At 37.0% G+C, this 27,835-nt stretch overlaps 1 protein-coding gene across 1 annotated transcript in view; it reads right to left on the bottom strand.

Annotated features, from left to right (window-relative positions):
* FH (fumarate hydratase) overlaps positions 1-27,835 on the bottom strand; it is a 42,682-nt gene that overhangs the window by 13,268 nt on the left and 1,579 nt on the right. The window contains exons 2-7 of the mRNA XM_029230269.1: positions 17,295-17,429; positions 9,238-9,348; positions 7,233-7,409; positions 4,171-4,353; positions 1,821-1,986; positions 479-682 (exon numbers count right to left, since the gene is read on the bottom strand). Of these exons, the coding sequence (XP_029086102.1) occupies positions 479-682; positions 1,821-1,986; positions 4,171-4,353; positions 7,233-7,409; positions 9,238-9,348; positions 17,295-17,429 (976 nt within the window). The remainder of the gene's footprint in view (positions 1-478; positions 683-1,820; positions 1,987-4,170; positions 4,354-7,232; positions 7,410-9,237; positions 9,349-17,294; positions 17,430-27,835) is intronic.

Below are 27,835 nucleotides of genomic sequence, written 5' to 3'. Positions count from 1 at the left end.
AGACATCAAGAAAAGAAGGAAATCCAACTTCATTAAATAAAGTAAGACATATAATAAAGCAAGGCCCCAACCATATTTGTGGAGCCTCCCTTACCTAACTGGCTAAAACCTAAAGCAAAAAATGAAATAAGAGGCATTTGATATAATTCATCTTTATTCATCCCATGCAGATCACTTTAACAGCCTGTTTTAGAATTCTATTTGCTTTGGATTGTGAAAGATAGAACTATTACATATTTTCTAAGGTGGAAATCAAAATACATGCTGCTAACTAAAATTCTTTTCTCCTATATTGTTGGGTGATGTCCCCAGAAGTCCTGATCAAAAGCAGCCCACAAAGACATTGTGAAACAAGGGCACCACACATGTCCCTATCCACTTTGAGATCACGTTAAACAAAAGCAGATATGCTTTGTAGATGAGAATGCCTGGGTTCTAGTCAAGTTCCAGTTCTAACATTTACCAGCTATGTGATTACCTGGCATGATACTGCTTCCTGGTTCATTTTCAGGCAAAATCAGTTCTCCCAGACCTGAGCGAGGACCAGAACCCAGAAAACGAATATCATTTGCAATCTTCATCAGACTGCAAGCAGCAGTGTTCATGGCTCCACTGAGTTCAACCAAAGCATCATGAGCAGCCAAAGCTTCAAATTTATTTGGAGCTGTGACGAAAGGCAAGCCTGAAGAAAAAAATAATAACCTATATGAGTTAACAGGTAAAATTCAACATTTTTCTAATATCAGCAAGTTAAACAGAAAGTGCCAGTATATGAAAAGCAAAAAAAGAACAGAATAAAAATCTTACTTCAGAAAAAAATGCTTAAGACTCAAGCTTTGTCTACATTTCTTCAAGAAGTCCTAAAGGGGTAGAAAATCTGATGATATTAGCACACTTAAAAGATAAAAAGAACAAGTACAATAAATGTTGAAAGAAATATAAAATATTGAAAGAAAAAACATTATCCTACTGCAAACACCTGTGTATGATGCCTGACTGCACTTGAGTAAAGAGGAAAAGTAGGTAAAATTCACTCTGCTTTATTCCACACTCCTTTCCTAGTACAATTTTTCCCCCATTTTAGGTGTTCTATTCTCTTCTCTAGCCAGGACCCACAAGGTCCTCTGAGAGATTAGGGAGCCAGAATGAGTTAGACATTCTCAATCTCTCCCATGTTCAAATTTTTAAAAATCTACATATTCTAAACCCCATAATACAGTTCTTCTTGATTAAAATTTGATTAAAAAAATCTCTGCTAGTAAGCAATAATAAGCATTGTATAATTATCTGTACCCTAACTCTCTGGTAATATCTGCATCTTAATAAGAGTTTTCTGGAGATAATAGCTCCAATAACAGTTATCATTATCAAGAGCACAGTACTCTACTAAAGGAAAGAGAATTCAAAAAGGTCATTAATTCAAAGAAATGTCACAGCATGCCATAGGAAAAAAAGAAATTAAGCCTGTCAATCTCTAACATATTTGTCATTCAAATGAATTTCTCAACCATCAGTTGATTCCTCCTGCTTTGAAAATGAGTATTCAAAACAGCTTTAAATGGAAAATAATTGAATACTACCAGATAGTAAGCAAATTAGCACTGACAGATTTTAATAATTACATGCTGTATGAACTTACAGATGGAAAACTTTAAAAAAGCAAAAGGTTAACATTACAACTTCTGAAATAGACACAAAGTACATGTTTGATGGGAAAATATTATTTCTAACTTTAAATTTGTAAGAATTCAAAGCAGAAACACCCAGAAAAATACAGACTAGTATAATGGAAATGAGTAACAAACCGTGTTATCACCTACCTGTGAGTGCAGCCACTTTTGCGGCAACCTTTTCTGCAAAGCCAATTCTAGTATTTAAACCAGTACCGACAGCAGTGCCCCCAGCTGCGAGCTCATAGATTCTTGGCATGGCACCTTTTATTCTTGTTGTTGCATATTTCACTTGTTGAACATAACCACTAAATTCCTGAAAAGCAAAAGAAATTAAGGTGAGAATATATAATGTTCTAATGGCATACAAGTTACTCTAACTACAGTAAATTCAAGTTTTTAAAAAACACGTTTCAGGTACAAAATTAGAAGCTACTCAAGTGGTAACTGTATTATTTGATTCATACAATAAACAAAGTATAGGAGAGAAAGAGAATTTATAAACCTATCAGGTAGACAATGCCACTGATAACATGTGGCCTATTTATAAACTAGTCTTTCCATAGAAAGCAAAGAAAAACAACACAGGAAATTTAAAAAGAAACTTTACTAGATTAAATTATTGGTTTATTTGTAAATTGTTTACTTTTTGGTGTATCTCAAACAACTCTGAGAAAGAAAAAAACTGAATCCCCTCAAGAAAAATGCAAACATAGAAATATCCTCCATACAATTTCAGTTAAAAAACCTGATATGGAATTTGAGGATGTTTTACAGGGACTCAAGAAGCTATGTGACTCACTGAACAGCACAAGAAGGTAACAGGTTAGAGTTAAGACTATAGCTTCAATATGCATTTTAATTCTGCTATTAATACCACACTGGTTCCCACAGTATAACATCCTTTAAGTAAAGTAAACACAGAATTCATCATGTTTAGAACATAGCAAGGGCCCTATCAAGAATTATGCAGGGACAGAAGGCATAAGCTAGAACTCAACTGAGCAAGCTGGGATATAGGGTTACACTAAATCTTTTTTTCCTGCCTAAAAACACTGAAAAATCATGAATACTTTTGATTAGTACTAGGATTTCACACTGCTCTAAAGAAAATGTTTTAGAAGATACAACTCCTTTCAGGTAGACCTGATCCATCTGATCTAACACCACTTACATATACACCAGCTGGATTCACTTCAGGAATATATTTTTATTGAGGAAAAAAACTGTACTCAAAAACCTCAAAAGACAATTACAATAAAAGCAAGTATAAATGCTTCTGGTAAGATAAAGTCAAAGAGAAAAAAAAAACTTTCTGTCATAATACGAAGAATGATGATTTTACATAGGAGGCTGAGTAAATGGCCCAACCAGACTTTAGCATATAATGGTTTTCCTACATGTAACACACACAAAAAGGAGTATCCAGAGGGATACTCAAAAGTTTCAAAAACATATACTGTATCTCCTTAGAAATTATGCACGGTACTAAGAGCCAATGATGTAAAGAGAAATAAGATACAGCCTAAGAAACAACTTAATTTAGCAAGCTCAGTTTAGTCATATCATCTGTATGTCAATTAGTCACTTCCAGTTTTCCTCATTCCTTCCGTGATAAAGTTAAGGTAAATTGATCAAGTTTTTTTTCAGTGTTTGCTGTCATCTGAACGAAACTACAAATGAAATCTTTCCAAATACCCAGCAGCCAAACTCTCTCCCTCACCTGAATTTCTACAAAAATACTGTTATTGGATACCTATCTTTTGATACTTGATATAGAATTTGCATATGTCCTACCTCCCAAACTGAAGTGAACTTAACTGAGACAAAAACTGTTCCTTGTATTTCCTTTGCAATGTATACTATTAGGCATTCTTTAAAGTATCAATAAAGAAACATAAAAATACTTTCTGATATTTTGGAAAAGAGAGAAATACCTCTTTTACATGTGGCCAAAACAATTGTAAAGAGTAAGATATGCCCCATTTAATCATTTTAAAATTAATTTTTACAGAACTTACTAATTTTGAGTAAGAGAGACAATGGAAGAAATTATGGTAATGATACTGATGAAGATGATGATGACAGCTAACACCAACATGTGCTTATAATGTGTCAGGGACGGTTCTAAGCACTCTACATGAATCAGCTTATTTGAACCTCATAACTATCCTATGAAAGAGATATTTTCCTCATTCTACAGCTCAGAAAACTGATGCACAGAAAGGCTAAATAATTTTCCTAAGGTCCAATAGTTTGCACATAGCAAAGTAAGATTTGAACTCAAGTAGACTGATGTGGAGTCTGGCTCATAGCCAGTATGCTCTGCTCTTCTGAGTGGATACCAATAAAAACTACTGACTGGTTAATGCAGAATCATCTGTCACTGAACTGAATTGTTATAAATTTGGTCTTTTAAACTAGTGTGATTTAGAGGGTAATATGCTGGCCGTTTGTACCAAGCTCGCAATTGAACCAAATCTAATTGCACGCAATATACCTGCCCAAGAGTAAGTGGAACAGCATCCTGTGTATGAGTACGCCCAATTTTGATGATCTGGGCAAATTCTTTGGATTTTGCATCAAGGGCATCATGTAGCTTCTGTAGTCCTGGTAGCAGTACTTCATGAACTTCTACTGCAGCAGCAATATGCATTGCTGTGGGAAAAGTATCATTTGAGCTCTGTTGGAAAATTTTCAAAAGAAATGTAAAATGTTAAATCAGAGGCAAAAATAAACCAAACTTGAATGCCTCAATTAAACATCTCACTAAATGACTACTCAAAACTTGGCTATTTAGTACTCAATTACATTTACCTGTGGCAAGTCACTTAGGATCAAATAAGAAGCAACCTGATTTCCTTTGTGGAAGGTATTTAGGACTGTATTACATATACCACCTACAATGAATGCATTATATGTTACTCTATCTGCTTGCTAAGAAATGACAGCAAGACATAGAGAAGTACAACTAGCAAATGTATGTAAGGATAGCAATAATAAAATATATTACAGTTAAATAGCACATACAGTCTTTCACAAACACTTCTTCCTTTACTAAACTTGAGGAAAATTCTGTGAGGTAGGTCACCACTTTAAAAATAGAAAAGCTAAACTGTCAAAGAAATTATGTGACTTGCCAACATTTTTACGGTTGGCAGAACTGGGACCTGATCAGGTAGTCTAAACTCCATGCTCTTTCCTCAACTGTAAACCCATACTTTTAAATTACGATGCTATTTAAAAATATATATTCATTACTCATTTGTTGAACTTTGTATTATGGACATTATCAAACTACTTACAAAAGTAGGATGAATGGTATAATGAACACTCATGTATCTACCACCTGAATTCAAACAATTAGCATATAGCCAATCTTGTTTCATCTATAACTCCACCTCACTCCTCCATCTGACCATACACACTAGATTATTCTGAAGTAGATTTCAGACTTCAGTATATGTAAAAGATAAACTCGGGCTTCCCTGGTGGCGCAGTGGTTGAGAGTCCGCCTGCCGATGCAGGGGACGCGGGTTCGTGCCCCGGTCTGGGAAGATCCCACATGCCGCGGAGCGGCTGGGCCCGTGAGCCATGGCCGCTGAGCCTGCGCGTCCGGAGCCTGTGCTCCGCAACGGGAGAGCCCACAACAGTGAGAGGCCCGCGTACCAAACCCCCCCCCAAAAAAAAAAAAAAAAAAAAGATGAACTCATATTTAAAGGCAAGACTTGGGTTTGCAAAATCCTTCATACAATGGATTTATGTGAAAAAACTTCCTCACTACTTAAAAATATATTAAATTATACTCAGAACCCAGATCTTGGTTTTTAAATATCACTTCCCAATAAGTTATAAGATCCTCCAAGAGCTCTTTGGAAAAATGAGTGCTTATGAGGGCTAGGGCAGGAAAAATACAAGATGAGAAGCCTGGAGCATCTTATAGTGCAAAAAATTAATCAGTGCCTTAAAAAAGAAAAAGGATGGTGGCATGTCCAAAGGACATAGGAGCCAACAAGCTGTGGCTCTGTGGCAACAATACGAGTAGCAATATAAATATCAAAAATACTGGTTTATAACCTTAAGAAAAAAATATTAATGAATGCATACTGATATACATAAATGATTAAATAAATAAATGTCAGGGGAGAGAGAAGACAGTATTCCTTACAGAAAAATTTCAATTAATAAATGTAGAAAGAATGAGGGAAACAGAAAATCACTACTGAAACACTAATGTAGTTGTTATTGGCAAGATCCACTGATGAATATTAAAATGAATAGGCAAAAGTTTAAGGAGAAAGAGGCTATTTGAATAGCCTCAAAGTTCTCTATTAATTCTGTGGTGATCTTAACACATGTCCAAAAATTTCCTGATACTCTTCCATTTAGGAAGTGGAGCTTAAGTGTAGTAGCTGGAGTATAGGCTGGACACAGTGGCTTACTTCTACCAAATAGAGAATAGAAGATGGAGAAACCAGGGAGACACCATCCTAACCAAGTGATTCAAGTTAACATCACCAGTACCAAGTCATGTTGCTATCATGTACCCCTGATACAATGCAAGAAGAGCCCTTCATTTCTATAAGTCTTTCCAAAAATCCACAGTCTCAGTCTAATCATGAGAAAACAACAGACAAACCCATATTGAGGGACATTCTATAAAATACCTGGCCACTGCTTTCAAGAGTCACAAAGACAAAAGACAAGCTTTCAAAGATTAGAGGAGACTAAGGGGATATGATGACTAAATACAATGTGGAGCATGGACTGGATCCTGGTTAAGAGAAAAAGGAGATCAATAGAAAACTAGGGAAATCCTAATAAAGCCTGTTTAATTAAGAGTATTGTACCAATGTTAATTTCTTAGTGTGACAAATGTACCAGGGTTATGTAAAGTATTTAATATTAAGGGTAGCTGGGTGAAGGGTATACAGGAACTCTGAAATATCTTTGCAATTCTTATAAATAATTTTATATTTCAAAAGAAAGAGTTTTTAAAATATAAATCAAACAGCGAAAATATACATATATACTAAATTCAGGTGTCCTAAAAGTGATTTTTTTCCCTAAAGGTGCTTTTTATGAAAATTTAAGATACAGACTCAAGATTCCTAAAAGAAATAAGGAGAAGAAGTCCTTTCCATTAAAGAATATAAGCAGAATGAACACTCCCTGTCAAAAGTTAATGCCTGGGGCTTCCCTGGTGGAACAGCGGTTAAGAATCCTCCTGCCAATGCAGGGGACACAGGTTCGAGCCCTGGTCTGGGAAGATCCCACATGCCGCAGAGCAACTAAGCCCGTGCACCACAACTACTGAGCCTGTGCTCTAGAACCCATGAGCCACAACTACTGAAGCCTTTGTGCCCTAGAGCCGTGCTCTGCAACAAGAGAAGCCACCGCAATGAGAAGCCCATGCACAGTAATGAAGACCCAATGCAGCCAAAAATAAATAAATTTAAAAAGAAAAAAAAAAACCTCATAAAAAAAAAGTTAATGCCTGTTTTACAAGGAAAATCTCAGGATTCTTTTCAAGTTATAACAAAGAAAAGATCGTATACCGACCTGGCTTTTATTAACATGATCGTTGGGATGCACAGGTTTCTTGCTGCCAAGTTGACCTCCTAGCATTTCAATTGCTCTATTGCTAATGACTTCATTTACATTCATATTTGTCTGGGTTCCTGATCCAGTCTGCCATACCACGAGAGGAAAATGATCATTTAATTTACCTTCAGCTACCTGCAGAGCAGAATGTTACAAAATGAATTTTAAAAAATAAGAAATATTCATTTAGCTATTTAAATCAAATATGATTAAGTTGGTACTATTTATAGTACTATTTTAAAGGTATTCACTTTTTTCATATGCTAGTGATGGTGCCAAATAGTTCGTGGTTGTCCAGCAAATTGAAGCTCCTGCAGTCTAACCACTGCTACTTTAAAAGGTGAAAGACTGGGGCATCCCTGGTGGCACAGTGGTTGCGAGTCTGCCTGCTAATGCAGGGGACACGGGTTCGAGCTCTGGTCTGGGAGGATCCCACGTGCCGCAGAGCAACTGGGCCTGTGAGCCACAACTACTGAGCCTGCGCATCTGGAGCCTGTGCTCCGCAACAAGAGAGGTCGCGATAGTGAGTGGCCCCCGCTTGCCACAACTGGAGAAAGCCCTCGCACAGAAACAAAGACCCAACACAGCAAAAATAAATAAAATTAATAAACTCCTACCCCCAACATTTAAAAAAAAAAAAAAGGTGAAAGATTATCTATTGTGAATGGTATAACAATTTCACTGATTCCAAATGAAAACTGAATCAAAGATATCTTTCTCCTATTTCTCAACTGCCCTCTAATAATATACAGACAGACCCACCCACCCATTAAGGCTGGCAAATGTGTTAAGTCTCTAGATAAATTTACTGTTGGTACTCAGCAGGAATATCCAACAGATGTTACAGCCAGAGTCAGCATGATAATGAACGAGTGACTTAACACTGTGAGCTCACTAATAGCTACTGCATCCCACACATGTCCTATGAGTAGCAACCTCCAAGCATAGACATAAATATGGTCTAGATTTGTCCTTATTTTTGTCATATTTTTGTCCTTTTAGTTAATTTGTTAGTTTTTGGATTATAAGCTTTCTAAGAGAGTGGGTGCTTAACTTCACCTTCTGGAATGATTTTAGCTTAAAAAAAATCAGCATGCACTTTAGAAATCTATTACCTTAAACAACTGATTCACTTTAAAGTAAAACTTTTTTCCTAGTTGTATAAAAATAACAGGTGATCAGTGTAAAAAATTCTGAGAACTAAGAAAAGTATAATAGTCATCATAGTTCTACCCTCAGAAATAAAGATGATTAGCATTTTGGCATCACCTTCTAGTCTCTACTTTCAGCAATGGGAGTATATTATGTAGATGTAGAAAAACATATTTTTCTGTTCATTTTTTCTAAATAAAATTAGGATCATAAAATACATGCATTTTGCAATCTTTCCTCCCCACTTCTTATATGGTAGGGTTTGTTCTATGACATTCTTTAAAAAACTAAATTTCCATGGCTTCACAATATAACTTACATAAGCAGCTGTTATAATAAATAGTACTGCAATGAACAACATTATATTCAGAGCTTTTAAACTGTTATCTCTGACTGCTTATCTTTAATTGCGTAAGCAATTAATTATGTTATTAGTGAAATAGTGAAATTACATTCTCCACACATAGTATCAAATAACCAACTAGCTTTAAAAGGAATCATCTATACATAAAACAAGAAATCAAATATATAAGTTCAAAGGGTATCTCTTCCAAGTTTTCTTTAAACTATATAAATTAAAAGGAAAAGTAAAGAAAATTAAAAATAAAAGGTATAAAATCACCCAGAAAATTTGCCACAATATTTTAAGCACCATATTAATATCCTCACCAAATAATAATGCTGCCATCCTATGCTGAAACTCATTAACTAAAGAATTCACAGTGCCCCTTTCCTCGTGTCAGCACTTATCATTATCCAGCAGTTAATATGGGTCTGATGCCATTAAGTAAACACACTTATCACCTCTTACCTCATCTGCTGCCTTCATTATTGCATTAGCAATCTTTGGATCAAGACCATAATCCTGGTTTACTTCAGCAGCTGCTCGCTTCAAGATGCCAAATGCTTTAATAACTGGGATCTAGAGTTAATCAGAAAAATATCTCAAATTTGCAATTTTAGTTAAGCATGAAAGTTTAAGATTACTATCTTATGCAGTTACAAAAATTTAAGATTACTATCTTATGCAGGTACAAAAAAAGGCATGAAAGTTTAAGATTACTATCTTATGCAGGTACATAAAACAATAACTTAAGTAACATTATGACCCTAAAATGTTTAGGATATAGAGAAAGATTAAAAATAGATATATAAAAACCAAGAATCATCATTTATCTATTTGTTTAGGGAACCAAACAAAAGCAAATACGATGACTTTTCATAGATATATACGTATGCCTCACACACACATATACACACATTCACACATATATACCATTCGTCCTATTTATTATAAGACATTATAATGTATATGTTTTTATTTCATATATTTAAAAACAAATGATAACCATTTCACCAGCCTACACCATTATTTCCCCTCACTGGATCCCGTGCTACATTATAAGTTTTCCTTCTCTTTAGAAAAAACTAAAAGTAGCAAACAAAATAAAGGTAGCAAAATGGTGCTGGGAAAACTGGCCACATGCAAAAGAATGAAACTGGACCACTATCTTATACCATACATAAAAATGAACTCAAAATGGATTAAAGACTTGAACATTAAGATCTGAAACCATAAAACTCCTAGAAGAAAATATAGGCAGTAAGCTCCTTGACATCAGTCTTGGCAATGATTTTCTGGAGGAGTCCAAAAGAAAAAGCAACAAAAGCAAAAATAAACAAATGGGACTACATCAAACTAGAAAGCCTCTTCACAGCAAAGCAAACGTCAAAAAAATGAAAATGCAGCAGCTGGAAGATGCAGGACCCGAGTGCTGGAAGCCAGGGCTCCCTCATTGACAGTGGCCCTGTGTGGAGGCCAGAGGCTGCCAATGCCTCCAAGGAACAGGGTGCTGAGGGGCCCAGGGTCCAAGCACCTAGCTCCCCAAGGGCCACAGAAGCTCCTTGCTGTCCTGGAGCACTGAGCACGGAAGCATCAGGCCAAACGGGGCTTCAGGAGCCTACCTTCACCATCGCTGAGGGAGCCTGCGCCAGGGGCATGCTGGGAAGGGAGCGAGCAGCCCAGCCAGGCCTGGCCTGTGCAAGGCTCTCACCGCTGAGGCCCAGGGTGCTCTGACCTAGCTGGCATCTGACTCTGCAGTTTTGGATTTTGTGGGTCAATTTTACATACATATGGCATATGGGCAAGACCTCATACACTTATATCTGTAAGTGTAAAATGGGCTTGCCTTGGAGATGGGGGTGTTTACACATGAAGTCAGTGGCTCTTCTGTGAGCTGAAGAGTCTTAAAGCGGAGCTGTCATCTGCGGCTGCTGTCACAGTATGCTGGCAGGACAAGCGACTTGAGCGTTTCGCTGCCCGATTTGAGGCTCAGTCCCTCCCTCCCTGCCCTTCAGGGCTCGTGACAGGTGACACACCCAGGCCTTGACTGTGTTTCTCCTGTTAGCAGGACTTGGGCAGCTCTGGCTCTCCTAGCTTCCCTGGAAGCTCCTTTGCTTCTCTTGACCTAGAAAAGGGGTTGCCAGGCAGAGTGTTGATTGGGCGCTCAAAGCCAGCGATGAAACTGCTTCCCTGCCTAGGACAAGGGACCTGGAGAATGTTCTGTGTGGGATGATGTGCTGTTAGGGAGCCCCTCAGGCACCACTTCCTCTGCCCTCTGGTAGTGCCAGGACCATGCCAATGACGTTTCGCAGTAGCCTTATCATTCACAGGTGCCTCTCTAGCCTGCACAAATGCTTGACAAGAGATCACCCAAAGGATTTTTTCTAAAGGTTTTTGGGTTTTGTTTTGTTTCCTTTGTTTTTGTTTTGCACGTGACAGTGTTTGTATTGAGGATCTTCTGAGGAAGAAGGGGTGTTTTAGGGGTGGTGCCAGGGTTCCTGGCCTCTAGTGCCCCACTCCCCTCAGCACCCCACCTGGTACCTTTGCCATGTTGGGGCTGAGGTTTCCTGCTTGATGAAATCAGATTGTTTAGAGTAAGAAAAAGGAAAGGGCTTCTGATGGCTTTGCCACAAGCTTACCTGTGGTTTCAATCTTGGGAGGCCACTGCTGATGCCATCACCACTATCTCCATGCAGCAGTTACTGGGCCCTGGGCCCAACTGTCCCCTTGGCTTTATGAGTCTGTTTCTGCTTCCTACACCCATACCCGCAGTGTACAATCTTTTGAGATTTGCTCTGATCTTGTTGCCCAAATAATGAGAGCTATGTCGTCCTTGACATCTTACTTCTTCTTATGTGGGAGCCCCCAGGTCTTGTCTGACAGCTTATGGATAAGAATGAGACTCAGCCGTTGACTAAGCCTCAGAAATCCACAAAAATGGCTGCAGACAGTTATGTCTGTTCCTTCTCTACCCCCTCTCCCACCCCTTATACATGATACCCTATACTCTGAAAGTCCTGCTAACTGCAAACTTGCCAGAGTATTAGCCAATCTTTGTACAGAACAATGTTCTGGAACAGCAGAATGAGTCTTGGGTCAGGAAGCAGGGCTACACTGGGCTTGGGGTACTGTAACTCCATCTCCATCTGGGGCTCAGCTTCAGTGTACCTGAGGGAGCCACAGACCAAGATGAATCAGATGCTTGAGTTTTTGCTTCTTCCTGTATTTCCTTGAGGTCGATTCATTATCTTACAAATAGCCTACTCTTTCAGCCCTTAACTTAAATCCTTCAGATAATTAAGTTCATGAAGAGTACTCCTGAATTATGTTAGGACTTAGACCAGAGATGGCAAATGAATGGCACATCACTTCCCCTCTTCCCCCATGGTAGGTACCACTAATCTGCTTCAGAGTATTTCCTGCTAAATCCCTGGTATATATTCTCATTTCTCAAGATTCCCCCAGCAGCCAGTATAAGTGTTGAGACCTATCTGCCATCCCTGGCTGAGGGGATACTGCTCTACTCTGCTGAGGAACATAAGAGCTGCCAATCCCATACAGGGTTTGCTGGGCTAACGAAGCATGGGGAAGAGGCATAAGTTTCTGCCTGCCCCCAGCAGGAAGGCTTGCAATAGCCCACATGATTGCCTGCCCCACTTCAGTTACCTCTTAAAGTCCTAATGTTGGCAGGGAGGGGACTGTTGGAGTCCAGTGTGGTGTGGGAAATCACAGCCACACAGGACAGCAATGCTCAGAAACCAAGTCTAGCTGCTATGGAGCTACAGTGAGCAAGGTGGTCCCAGCTGTGCAGGGTACAACCTCTGCTCTCACCTCCAGCCATCTGTCTCTAGGCATCCAGGCCAGGCTATGGATGGGGATCCCCTTCTTCTTCCTCTCCATTGGCCAAATCTTATCAACCACTACAGGTGCTCTGCTTTCCAAATTCAGCCCAGGCTCCTGGGTGCTGCCCACATCAGCCAGGGTCCTGGGCCAGATGAAGAGGTGGTCTATCCATGAGTGAAGGCCAGTTCCTTCCTCACTGGGGCAGGTCTTATGCCCCAGTTTTAGGACCAAGAGTTGTGTATTGGGTTCTTAGATTGCTAGCTTTTCCTGCAGGAGACCACAGCAGGTGAGGATCTGCTGACAGTAATTTGCGTTCAGGGTCTTGTCCAGCTGAGAGCTTTGTGTACACCAGATTCTACGAGGTGTCAGCAGTACTTTTGAAAATTTGTTTTCTGTGAGGTTTTTGGACCATGGGCTGAGCTCAGGCACTTTCTGTAAGAGAATGTTATGTCTGTAAAGATGGTTATTTCCCCTCCTCCACCCCATCATGGTGGCCCTGTGGAAGGCTGACCAGAAGGCCAGTGGAGCTGCCCTAGTGTCTATGGGGGAGGGCGAGGCCTGCTGAGTTGGTGCTCTAGCCCTCTCACCTTGCAGAGCACAGAGGAGGTAACCCCAGGGACAGCCAGGCACCTGCCTGAGGGAAGGGTGCTGCCTTCTGTCCCTGTAACTGCTTCCCTTATGGCCCAAACTGGCCGCCCAGATTTGTTTGAAGGCGTGCTGAAAACTTTTTGGTATACAGAACAGCCAGGGACTTGATTTTGATGTATTTTAAAACCACATCAAATAAAGAGTCTGCTGCCTTTAAAAAAAAAAAAAAAAGAAAAGAAAAGAAAATGCAACCTACTGAACGAAAATATTTGCAAATCATATATCTGATAAGGGGTTAACATTCAAAATATATAAAGAACTCACACTACCCAGTAGCAAAAAACAAACTGATTAAAAACTGGGCAGATGATGAGAACAGACATTTTTCCAAGATATACAGATGGCTGACAGATACATGAAATGATGCTCAGCATCACTAATCACCAGAAAAATGCAAATCAAAACCACAGTGAGATACCACCTCACACCTGTTAGAATGGCTATTATCAAAAAGACAACAGGGGCTTCCCTGGTGGCGCAGTGGTTGGGAGTCCACCTGCCGATGCAGGGGACACGGGTTCGAGCCCTGGTCTGGGAGGATCCCACACGCCGTGGAGCAACTAGGCCCGTGAGCCACAACTACTGAGCCTGCGCGTCTGGAGCCTGTGCTCCGCAACAAGAGAGGCTGCGATAGTGAGAGGCCCACGCACCGCAATGAAGAGTGGCCCCCGCTTGCCACAACTAGAGAAAGCCCTCGCACAGAAACGAAGACCCAACACAGCAAATATAAATAAATAAATTAATAAACTCCTACTCCCAAAATTAAAAAAAAAAAAAAAGACAACAAATAAGTGTTTGCGAGGATGTGGAGAAAAGGCAAATCTTGTACGCTGTTGGGAGGAATGTAAACTGGTGCAGCCACTTTGGAAAACAGTACGGAGGTTCCTCAAAAAACTGAAGTACGTCTACTGTCTGATCCAGCAATTCCAGGTATTTACTTGAAAATGAAAACACTAATTCGAAAAGATATATGCATCCCCATGTTCATAGCAGCATTATTTACAATAGCCATGATATGGAAATAACCTGTATCCATCAATGAATGAATGGATAAAGAAGATGTGGTAAAAAATACAATGTAATATTACTTGGCCATAAAAAAGAATGAAATCTTGTTATTTGTGACAACATAGATGGACCTTGAGGGCATTACGCCAAGTGAAATAAGCCAGACAGGTAAACACAAATACCACATGATCCCACTTATATGTAGAATTTAAAAAGCAAAACAAACAACAATCAGAAAACCAAGCGCATAGACAGAACAAACTGGTGGTTGCCAGGGGCAGGGGGTGGACAAAATGTATAAAGGAGGTCAAAAGGTACAAACTTCCAGTTATAAAATAAATAAATCATGGGGATGTAATGTATTGCATGGTAACTATAGTTAACAATACTGTATTGCATATTTGAAAGTTGCAAAGAGATTTTAAAAGTCCTCATCACAAGAAAAAAAATTTTCTTGTAACTACGTATAGTGATGGATGTTACTAGGCATGTAACTAGTAACTAGACTTACTGTGGTGATCATTCTGCAATGTATACAAATATCGAATCATTATGCTGTACACCTGAAACTAATGTTATATGTAAATTATACCTCAACTAGATAAATAATAAAAAGAAATAATATATTTAACTGCTAATTAGTATGAAATACCCAGTTACTGAATGGGTATCATTTCATCCCAAAGCCAAAAAACATGATATTTTATTTAGTCAGTGAAGCCTTGACACTCAATAAATCACTGGACATTTCTCTCAGAATAATTTTTTTTAAAAACCCAGAGTTCTACAGACTTAAAGGTGATAGCTTCTGAAATATATAACCACATATCAAACCCTTTTAGTTTTCAGATCTTTTCACTTTCTACTCCAAAGCACCTCATAAAATTTAAAAGGATAAATTGAGTAAATCTGATGAGGTTTCAATGAAATACAAGATAAATGAGTCTTGGGTCAGGAAGCAGGGCTACACTGGGCTTGGGGTACTGTAACTTTCCGCAACATAAATAAATTATGTGTTCTTGTCAAAGTAAATAATAGACTGTGATTTAGATACCATACCAGGTTTGAATGAGAAAGAAGGAAGAAAGGAAGGGTGAAGAAGAGAGTGATAAATTTGTAAAAGAGAAGCTATAGTCCTTAGAGGAAAATAAAAGTGGAAAAACAACAAAAAGTAATGAGTAAGACACACTGAACCTGGGTCACACAGAGGATAAACTGAAGGGCAAACAAAAGGAAAGAAAAACAAAACATTTTTACTTCGAATTTTAAGAAATCAAAATTAAAACATTACAAGTGTTTTACCCAAATGAAATGGAGATATATGGCACAAAAGATTAGAAGCTTTAAAACTTTACACATGAAAAAAAATGGGAATTTAATTTTCTACAGGAACACTGCAGTGGGTTAAACCACTGCCAAAGTCACAACCAAGCCACAGTCACAACCAAATGCCAATCAACTCAGGCTACTAGAATGGAGTGACTGACCCCACAGTGCTTGTGGACTCATGAAAATGAACAAAGGTCACAGCAGAAAGTTTCACTGGACACTATTAAAACAAAATAGTAAATGTATCATTGGAGATGAAAGAAGGGTCTCATTATTCTTCATTTACTCACATAGCAGTTCATAATCTTTTTTGGTTTTATTTTCCTATGGACCTGAGGTACAAAGGGTTGGGTTTAATCATACTACTTAGTTCAAGGCACACAGTCTGCTTTATATTTAACATAGTTCAGGAAATTAATTCAGATGAAGCCAAATGTGAAAAATCGATAACCCACGTATCCATGTTTCACAGACACCTATCCAAATCCAAACAACTTCTCTATCTCCGGGACAGCAGCAGTGGCAGCAATCATGCACTCCCAGAACCACACACCTGGCTGGTTGAAGCAGGAAATTCAAAACATGAGCCATGCTTACTCCAGTCAATACTGGTTAAGACTGATCTCTTTAATCCCAGGAGTTGAACTATATGAGAATACTTTACGATCTGCTACCCTCTGTCTCCCAACCATGTAGTCTGACCCTATGTTTACCTCACCATTAAACTGGCTGTGGGTGGCAAAAACAGAGAGATTCTTCTAAGAAGATTCAGCTGCCTCTTGGGAAATTGTATGAACCTGTCAAGATTCAGTCTTGAAGCCTTAGTAATTAGCTAAACTACGGAAGTTAAATTTATTGTAAGATAAAAAGTATATTTAGAAGATAAATGTTAAACAGTATCTCACCAGATGAAGCCTGATTCCTTCTAGGCTTACTAGCCTATCCTGCATTCCTACACTGACTATTTTTCATACCCTAGTTGGGCTCCAGTAGGATATGTAATATATTCCATCAATTCTTTTCACACTTTAACATCCCTGAAATCAAGATGCATCCTACAATCAATGACATGTCACAACTTTAATTGGCAGACTTTTTCTTTCTTAGTAGTACATATCAGTTCTAATTGAGGATCAGTTCTAATCTAAGGATTTAATGAAATATGGTAGAAAGTTTTCTAATCATTAAATCATTCATGTTAACAATGAACAAATACTTATATATTACCTATTATATGCCAGACATCATGACAAATAGTATTTTTATGAATTTGTGTATACTTTTCTACAAACTGAAGCCAAGATAGGTAAAGTATAATATTAAAGAAAAATTGGTTTTCTTTTAAATCATTTAAATAATCAGTTAAAAAATTAAGTATCAAAATTAAAAATGCTTACAAACTGCAAAATTCTAGTAAAAATATGAAAAATCCAAACAAGAATGAAAGACAAATCACTTAGTTCTATCAAAAATCCAAAATACTCAAAGTCATACATAGCTCAAGATATTAGTACACTAAACTTCAAAAAGTTCTTTGACACTTTACTGAGAGAGAAACATCTTATTATTCACAAAGCCAGTTCTCTAATAACTTTACATTTTAACTCTGTAAAATACTTATTTATAAGGTAAGTTTACTCACGGAATAATGCCTAGTTCATCCAAAATAAGCCAACATTTCCAAAAAAGCCACTTACTGGCATGCGTTCTGTCACCCCTCCAATCTTAAAGTTCATTGTTGATCTCACAGTCTGGGCGCCATAATACTTATCATTTGGGACCTTGAGTTCACCAAAGGTATCATATTCTATACGAAAAGAATTTTGGCTTGCCTAAAGATAAAGACAAGACACTGTTATAGCTTGAAAAGAAACCAAGTATCAAGAACAATAATATCATATAAACAATACATCATGTACAGGTAAAGAAACTTAATAAGTACCAAAAAGACAAAAAAATTCCATTTTGATTCTCATTCTACTCCCCCCACTTCCAGCATTTTTCTTGAGAAATTTTTGTCACACAAATTTATTAATACATGTGTTAAAGACAGATTGTAGAATTCATACACTATGCAAATGATAAATAAAAATAATAATCTTTTCCAATTCAGGAGTATGCCTATTATTGGTCAAGCTTTGATGTACTTAGGTTAATGCTTATTTTACTGGGAACTTTGGAAAATGACCTAAGAATGATACTTTAAAATTTGAAAGTATTTTATATATATATATATATTATAATTATATATTTAAACAAAGCTCAACTATGGTCTACAAATATTATGCATGAGAGATAGCTTAGTGCCATACAAAACAGTCCAGGCTTTGCAGTGAGACAGCCCACCATCTGGTAGCTGTGTCACCTTCAGCAAGTCAGCTTTTCTCATCTATAAGTTACAGTAAATGTACAGACAAGGGGACATGGGCTAGGTCAGTTCTTAACCTTTTCAGGGTGTTGGAACCTTTTGAGAATATGAGGAAAACTATGGATCTTCTCTCTAGAAGAATGAACATAAATACATATATGTAAAATCTTACATATGATTTTAAGGAGTTTATATCTTGAAACCAATCCACTCTCCAGGATAAGAACCCATGACCCCAAATCCCTTTTATGGAGAACCTAGGACTCTACTAAGTACATCAACTTACACTAATTAAAAAAAAATATACAAATCTGGAGTTTACATATGATACTTTACATTAAAGAGATTAAGAGTATCAGAGATACTCAGAACTTTAATTAATGTTCATCTTGCATTAATTATAAAATAAACATGGTCAGATGATTCAAAAGATTTAAAAACACCCAGCCAAGTAACCTTATTTTAGTAAACAGTCCTCTGAATAAGAAAAAATTAATTTTGTAGTTATCCCCTGGGACTAGAAAGATTTAAAAACCCTTTATATATTATAAAGCCTTTTAGATTGCATGAAAAGAAAAGTATCCTTGTACCTAGTTAGAAATATAGGTGTATATCCAAGGAGGTACATTTTTTTTCTATGCCTAAAAGTCTGCAGAGAAGGGGAGTGGCCAAGATGGCAGAGTAGGAAGACTCTGAGCTCATCTCCTCTCATGGGCACACCAAAACTACAATCATTTACAGAGCAATGATTGATGAGTAAGGCTAGAAAATTAGAGAGAAGACCTTCTACAACTAAAGATATAAAGGAACCATGGCAAAATAGGTAGGAGGGAGGAAGACACAATAAAGTCAAAACCTATTACCACTGCCCCCCACACCCAGAGGAGGGGTGACCCACAAACTGGAGGATTATTACAATTGCTGAGGTTCTCCCCAAGAAGCGAGGGGTCAAGGCCCCATGTCAGGCTCCCCAGCAGGGCGAAGAAGAGCCCCTTGAAAGTTTGGCTTTGGAGGCTAGCAGGGCTCATTTTTGGCCAGAGGGCTGTGGGAGATAGAAACTCCACTCTTAAAGGGTGCACACAAAATTTCACACACTCTGGGACCCAGGGAAGAAGCAGTAATTTGAAAGGAACCTGGGTCAGAATACCTGCTGATCTTGGAGAGCCTCCCAGAGAGGTAGGAGGCAACTGGAGCTCACACTGGGAACCTACACACTGGGGGCAGCCACTAATGGGAGCTTGTTCTACCACAAGGACATCAGTTCTTGAAAGCACCATTTTGGAATACAGCTTATTAGCGCAGGGACACAGCTCCACCCACCAGCAGGCCAGCTGCCTTAAGACCTCCTGAGCCAACAACCAAAGAGAGCTAAAGAATACAACAACTGAAATAAAAAGTACACTAGAAGGAATCAACAGTAGATTAGATGACAGAGAGGAACAGTTCAGTGGGCTGAAAGAATAGTGGAAATTACTGAAATTGAACAGGAAAAAGAAAAAAGGATGAAAAGAAACATGGGCAGTTTAAGAGACCTCAGAGACAACATCAAGTGTACTGGCATTCACATTACAGGAGCCATAGAAGGAGAAGACAGAGAGAAAGGGGCAGAGAACATATTTGAAGACATAATAGCTGAAAATGTCCCTAACCTGGTAAAGGGAAAGGACATCCAGGTCTGGGAAGCACAAAGAGTTCCAAACACGATCAACCTAAAGAGGACCACACCAAGACACACTTTAATTAATGGCAAAAATTAAAGATAAAGAGAGAATACTAAAAGCAGCAAGGGAAAAGCAACAAGTTAAGTACAAGGTAATTGTACTTAACGTAAGGATTTCAGCTGAGTTTTCAGCAGAAACTCTGCAGGCCTGAAAGGAGTGCATGATATATTTAAAGTGGTGAAAGGGAGAAACCTAAATCAGAAGACTCCAACAGGCAAGGCTTTCATTATGATTTAAATGGACTGATCAAAAGTTTTACAGACAAGAAAAAGCTAAGAGTTCAGCACTACCAAACCACCTTTAAATGGGTTTCTCTAAGAGAAAAAGGCCACAACTAGATGTATGAAAAAAACATCTCATTGGTAAGGCTAAATATAGTAAAGGTAGTAAATCAGTCATGTACAAAGCTAGTAGGAAGGCTGAAACGCAAAACCAGTAAAATTGTCTATATCCACAATAAGAAGTTAAGGGGCACACAAGACAAAAAGATGTAAAATACAATGTCAGAAACAGAAAAAGTGTGTGTGGGGAAATAAAAATGCAGGGTTCTTAAAGTGCTTTTGCACTTAAAAGATCAGGAGCTGAAAATAATCATACACACACACACACACACACGTTGCAATATATAAACCACATGGTAACCACAAACCAAAATCAATAATCGATACACAAAAAAGAGAAAGGAATCCAAATGTAATATTAAAGACAGTCATCAAATAACAAGAGAAGTGAGCAAAGTAAGAAAAAAGGAACAAAAAAGAACTATAAAAACAACCCCAAAACAAAGGACAAAATGGCAATAAGTACATATCTATCAAGAATTACTTTAAATGTAAATGGCCTAAATGCTCCAATCAAAAGATATAGAGTGGCTGAATGGTTATGGAAACAAGACTCATATATATACTGCCTACCAGAGACTCACTTCAGATCCTGAGACACACACAGACTAAAAGTGACAGGATGAAAAAAGGTATTCTATGCAAATGGAAATGAAAAGAAAGCCATGGTAGTAATACTTACATTAGACAAAATAGATTTTATAACAAAGACTGCAACAACAAACAAAGAAGCCTATTACATAATGATCATGGGATAAATCTAAGCAGATATAACAACTGTAAATATGTATGTATCCAACACAGAATCACCTACAAATATAAAGCAAATATTAACAAACACGAAGGGAGAAAATGACAGGAACACAATAATAGTAGGGGATTTTAACATTCTACTTACATCAATGGACAGATCATCCACCAGACAAAAAATTAACAGGGAAACACTGGCCTTAAATGACACATTAGACCAAATGGACTTAATAGCTCTATATAGAATATTCCATCCAAAAGCAGCAGAATACACATTCTTTTGGAATGCACATGGAACATTCTCCAGGACAGATCACAAGCTAGGCCACAAAACAAGTCTTAGTAAATATAAGAAAACTGGTATCATATCAAGCATCTTTTCTGACCACAATGCCATGAGTCTAGAAATCAATGACAAGAAAAAAAATTGCAAAAAACACAAACACATGAAGGATAAACAATACGCAGTTGAATAACCAATGGATCATTAATGAAATAAAAGAATACCTAGAGACAAATGGAAATGAAAACACAATGATGCAAAATTTATGGGACAGAGGAAAAGCAGTTCTAAGAGCGAAGTTTATAGCAATACACACCTACCTCAGGAAACAAGAAAAATCAAAAATCAACCTAACCTTACACCTAAAGGAACCTGAAAAAGAACAAAACCCAAAAGTCAACAGATGGAAAGAAATCATAAAGATCAGAGCAGAAGTAAATAAAATAGAGACAAAAAATTATGAAAGATAAATGAAACTAAGAACTGGTGCTTTGAAAAGATAAACAAAATTGATAAACCTTTAGCCAGACTCAAAGGAAAAAGAGAGAGGGCTCAAATCAATAAAATCAGAAATGAAAAGGAAGTTACAACTGACACCACAGAAATACAAAGAAACATGAGAGATTACTACCAACAATTATATACCAATAAAATGGCCATTAAGAAATGGACAAATTCCTTAAAATGTACCATCTCCCAAGACTGAACCAGGAAAAAATAGAAAATATGAACAGACCAATTACCTGTAATGAAATTAAATCAGTAATTAACAACAACAACAAACGAAAATACAGGACCAACTGGCTTCACAGGAAAAATTCTACCAAACATTTAGAGAAGAGTAGCAACTATCCTTCTCAAACCTTTACAAAAAACTGCAGAGGAAGGAATGCTTTTGAACTCATTCTACAAGGCCAGCATCACCCAGACATCAAAACCAGACAAAGCACAAAAAAAGAAAATTACAGGCCAATCTCTCTCATGAACACAGATGCAAAAATCCTTGACAAAATAGTAGCAAACAAAATTCAACAACACATTAAAAGGACCATACACCATGATCAAGTAGGATTTATTCCAGGGATATAAGGATGGTTCAATATCCACAAATCAGTCAATGTGATATACCACATTAACAAACTGAAAAACAAAAATCATAGAGTCATCTTGACAGATATAGAAAAAGCTTCTGACAAAATTCAATACCCATTTATGATAAAAATTCTCAACAAAGTGGGTATAGAGTGAACATACCTCAACATAATAAAGGCTGTATATCACAAACCCACAGCTAACATTACACTCAACAGTGAAAAGCTGAAAGCATTTCCTCTAAGATCAGGAACAAGACAAGGACGCCCACTGTCATCACATTTAATCAAGATAATATTGGAAGTCCTAGCCACAGCAATCAGACAAGAAAAAGAAAAGGAATCCAAGTGGGAAAGGAAGAAGTAAAACTGTCACTGTTTGCAGAGGACATGATACTATACATAAAAACTCTAAAGACACCACCAAAATACTATTAGAGCTCATCAATGAATTCACTAAAGTTGCAGGGTACAAAATTAATATACAGAAATCTGTTGCATTTCTATACACTAACAATGAACTACTAGAAAGAGAAAAAGGAAACAATCCCATGTACAATCTCATAAAGAAAGAATAAAATACCTAGGAATAAATCTAACTAAGGAGGTAAAAGATCTGTACTCAAAAAACTGTAAGACGCTGATGAAAGAAACTGAAGATGACACAGACATGGATTGGAAGAATTAATAATTTTAAAATGCCCATACTACCCAAGGCAATCTACAGATTCAATGCAATCCCCATCAAAATACCAATGGCATTTTCCACAGAACTAGAAAAATAATTTTAAAATTCGTATGGAAACACAATAGACCCTGAACAGCTGAAGCAATCTTGAGAAAGAAGACCAAAGCTGGGGGTATCATGCTCCCTGATTTCAGACTATACTACAAAGCTATAATAATCAAAACAGTATGGCACTGGAACAAAAACAGACATATAGGTCAATGAAACAGAATAGAGATCAGAAATGAACCCACACTTATATGGGCAATTAATCCATGACAAAGGAGGCAAAATATACAATGGGGAAAAGACAGCCTATTCAATAAATGGTGCTGGAAAAACTGGACAGCTACATGCAAAAAATCCAACTGGACTACTCCCTCACACCATGCACAAAAATAAATTAAAAAATGGATTAAAGACTTAAATGTAATACCCGAAACTTACATAAAACTTCCAGAAGAAAACATAGGCAATAAGTTCTTTGACATGGGTCTTGGTAAAATTTTTTAGTATATGACTCCTTGGGCAAGGGAAACAAAAGACACAAAAGCAAAAATAAACAAATGGGACTACATCAAAGTAAAAAGCTTTTGCACAGTGAAGGAAACTATCAACAAAACAAAAAGGCCATCTACTGAATGGAAGAATATATTTGCAAACAATATATCTGATAAGGGGTTAATATCCAAAATATAGAAAGAACTCATATAACTCAACATCAAAAGAACAAACAACCCAATTAAAAAAATGGGTAGAGGACCCAGATAGACATTTTTCCAGGGAGACATACAGATGGCCAATAGGCACATGAAAAGATCTCAACATCACTAATCAACAGAGAAATGCAAATCCAAACCACCAAGAGTTATCATCTCACACCCGTAAGAATGGCTATTATCAAAAAGACAACAAATAACAAGTTTTGGTGAAGATGAGGAGAAAAGGGAACCCTCATGTACTGTTGGTGGGAATGTAAATTGGTGCACCCACTGTAGAAAAGAAGTTTCTCAAAAAACTAAAAATAGAACTACCATATTACCCAGCAATACCACTCCTGGGTATAAACCTGAAAAAACCAAAAACACTAATTCAAAAAGATACATGCACACCAATGTTCACAGCAGTATTATTTACAATTGCCAAGATACAGAAGCAACCTTACTGTCCATCAACAGATGAATGGATAAAGATATGGTATATATACACAAAGGAAAACTATTCAGCTGTAAAAAAGAATGAAATTTTGCCATTTACAACACCATGGATGGACCTGGAGGGTATTATGCTAAGTGAAATAAATCAGACAGAGAAAGACAAATATGACTTACATATGGAATCTAAAAAATACAACAAACGAGTAAATATAAAAAAAAGAAAAGAAGGAGACTCACAGATATAGAGAACAAACTAGTAGTTACCAGTGGAGAGAGGGAACGGGCAATACAGGGGTAGGGAATTAAGAGGTATAAACGATTATGTGTAAAATAAGGTACAAGGCTATATTTTACAAAACAGGGAACATAGCCAATATTTTATAATAACTACAAATAGAGCATAACCTTAAAAAATTGTGAGTCACTATACTGTACACCTGTAATTTATATAATATTGTACACCAACTATACTTCAATAAAATAAATAAATAACTTTTAAAAATCACTATGTTGTTTAACAGGAATTAACACAGTGTTGTAGGTCAATTATACTTCAAAAACAAACAAGCAAACAAACAAACTCATAGAAAAAGAGATCAGATTTGTGGTTACCAGAAGCAGAGGGTGGGGTTAGGCAGAATTGGATGAAGGCAGTCAAGAGTTACAGACTCCCAGTTACAAGATAAATAAGTACTAGGGATGTAATGTACAACATTATAAATATAATTATCACTGCTGTATGTTATATATGAAAGTTGTTAAAAGAGTAAATCCTAGTTCTCATCACAAAGAAAAAATTTGTTCTATTTCTTTAATTCTCTATATGATATCATGCATGATTACTAAACTTATTGTGTCAATCATTTCATGATGTACGTGAGTCAAATTATGCTGTACACCTTAAGCTTATACAGTGCTGTATGTCAATTACATTTCAATAAAAATGGAAAAAAAAAGTCTGCAAAGGACTGGTCTAAGCCAATAAGGAGAAGCCAATAAAAATAATCATTTACTGTGCTATGTAGCAAACACTTTTTAGGTATCACCTTATTTGAATTTCACAACCACCCTAGGAGATTTTACTATCGTCATCCCCATGTTAAAGAAGGAGACACTGAGGCTGCACAAGATTAAATAATCTCAGCAGATCACCCAGACAGCAAGAGGGAGGGCCTGAAACACTCAAACCCTGGACTTTCGTATTCTAAAAGCTGTTTGGATTCCCTTTCTTATCACTTCCATTAATCAAGAAATGGAGGAAGTAACTCCAGATTGGCCCACAACAACCACTACCCTGTAGGATCTGAAGATGTACAGTTAGACTTTTCTCTAATAGAGTGTGCTTACACTGACACCACCGTATGCCAACTTGCAGCTGGGGTTTTATATCTCAAATGCACAAAAAAATTTTGCATAATGATCTTTGTTTTAAATATCCTAAGTAAATATCCTTGTATGTTAAAATATACTTTGGTGCAATAACATTAGCAATGACAACAGTGGCACTGGACACATGAGCTAGGTTCTTCTTCCTCTCCATCACCTTGTTATAAGACAGCAAATAGTTACTGGCTCCAAAGAAAGGATATTGGTTTCCATCAGTCATTTGTGAAATCAAGTTCGATTCCTTAAATTTACAACATCATTTTTTGTGTTCAAAATTATTAAATTTTCATCATAAAACAGGAATAATGTTGTCACCTAAATAACAGGTTGCAATGATAAAACTCATATCCAAAGTATTTTGGAAAGATTTAAATGAATAAATTTTACCTATGTTCTTCAAGCTTAAACTTTAGAAAAATTTAAATTCTAACTCAAGAAACAACAGTCTACATCAAATTCTAGATCTTGACACTGACCATTAAAAAATGGCAGATGTCAATTGTGGCTGAAATCACAATCTCAGTAAACACTTCAAAAAATATACTTCTTGTCCTTACAGTAATAAAAATAAACATCCCAAATTTCCAACAACAAACATTGTAGCAGCTTAGCCAGCTAATAAAGTATTCCAAAAAACCAGAAAGTTCTCCCTTTTTTTAACCCAGGAAATATATAGGTTGCACAAATCTGTAGATCAGAAACTGAAGCAATGCTGTAAAATACTCTGAAAGGCTCCAGGCTCTGTCAGTGGAGGCAATGCCTACGGCTGGTGTCTGTTAGACAAGCACATATACACAGATAGAGGAACAATGAAACAGGTAACTGCCAAATCTCTTCAAACGTTCTTCCCAATGACCTACAGAAGAAAAATCCTTTATATTGTACATAAACACACATGTACATGCACACAAACCTGAAATAAAAATTCCGTGAAAAAATCTGTCCTGTACGCCTATTTTCTATTCTATGCTATTCTGTCAAAAACCCAATGCTGTTAACTGCCCACACATTGATTTCTCCACCCACTAATAAGTCCACCTGAAGTCTGAAAAACATACGTATGATTTTCAAAACCTTCCCACATTATAATGTATGTCACCTCTTCCCAGTGGCTTGGGCAAGAAGAGGAGGGCTGCTCACCTAAATTAATGGGAAAATTATCAGTGCTTTTGATGAAAAATGATGTCATGATGGTATCTATTAAATGTTTTTAATTCATATAATATAATCCATTGTCACAAAAAACTAGTGTTTTTGAAAACCATGTCTTTATAACCTGTAATTTAGAGAGCAGAATTTCTAGGATAAGTTTAAAGAGTTAACCAGCTAGGCATGGGGCAGGCACAAATGTGCAATTTCCTGATGTCCTGGGAGATGCATGTTTATTCACAATCACTTCCCCTCCTGGAGAAGCATGAATGAATAATGTGTCCAGTGTTCACCATAGTATGATTGCTATTTAGCCCTAGAAATACCAAGTGCTATTACCAACCACTAATTCCAGTAACCTCAGGAATTGATGAGGTGGTCTCCAAATTTGCATGCCAGTCTAAATCAGAAAGGCCAGCCAAAAAAATATAGGCCTCAGGCCTATAGTATATCCCCCGCATGTGTAAGATAACCATTAACTAAACCATGGTATCTCCTAAAGAAAATATAAAATGCCTTTCAGATTCTTATCCTAAGGTGGTTTAAAAGAATATTTCAGTGTTCAAGAAAATCCAAATCATTTCCTAGGCAAAAAGACTATCTCAAGAGATAAAAATCCAAAATTTGACTTCATTGTGTTTGGGCTTTCAGTTTCTTTAAATAGACTTTTTAAAAAGTCTTTCTGTTCTTAAAATATAGGGTGACCACTAAGTCTTGAAATACTGACAAATATGTAATAAATGGTTTATTGATATTGCATTGTAACACAGAATATTATCTGTTTCCAGACTTTATAGCCATCCTGAAGATCATAAAATAAAGTAACTTTAAAAAATGTAGGACTTCCTTGTCCACCATGCTACCAAGGCAGTTTCACAGCAGGTCTCCATTATATATTCTCACTCTCACTGTACTTTTTCTCCTCGGTACCACAGTGTTATTAACTGTGCATGACTTCTTTGCTTACTTAATATGCCTCAGTAGTCTCTAAACTCTGTGCCCATAGTGACTGTTTAACACACAGGGAGCATTCAATGTAATCTTCCTGTTGGATGAACTTCCTTGTGTTCTTAATTGAGATAAAAGGTAACAGGGCATTTAGGGTTATGTGAATTTCTTTGTTTTGTTAAAAAAATTTTATTGAAGTATAGTTGATTTATAATATTGTGTTAATTTCTTCTATACAGCAAAGTGACTCAGTTATACATATATATTCTTTTTCATAATCTTCTACATTATGGTTTGTCACAGGATATTGAATATAG

This window comes from Monodon monoceros, unplaced genomic scaffold (assembly GCF_005190385.1).
Source record: "Monodon monoceros isolate NGI ecotype Baffin Bay Population unplaced genomic scaffold, NGI_Narwhal_1 Super_Scaffold_18, whole genome shotgun sequence".
Classification (NCBI taxonomy): domain Eukaryota; kingdom Metazoa; phylum Chordata; class Mammalia; order Artiodactyla; family Monodontidae; genus Monodon; species Monodon monoceros.
This window is presented reverse-complemented; position numbering and strand designations above follow the sequence as displayed.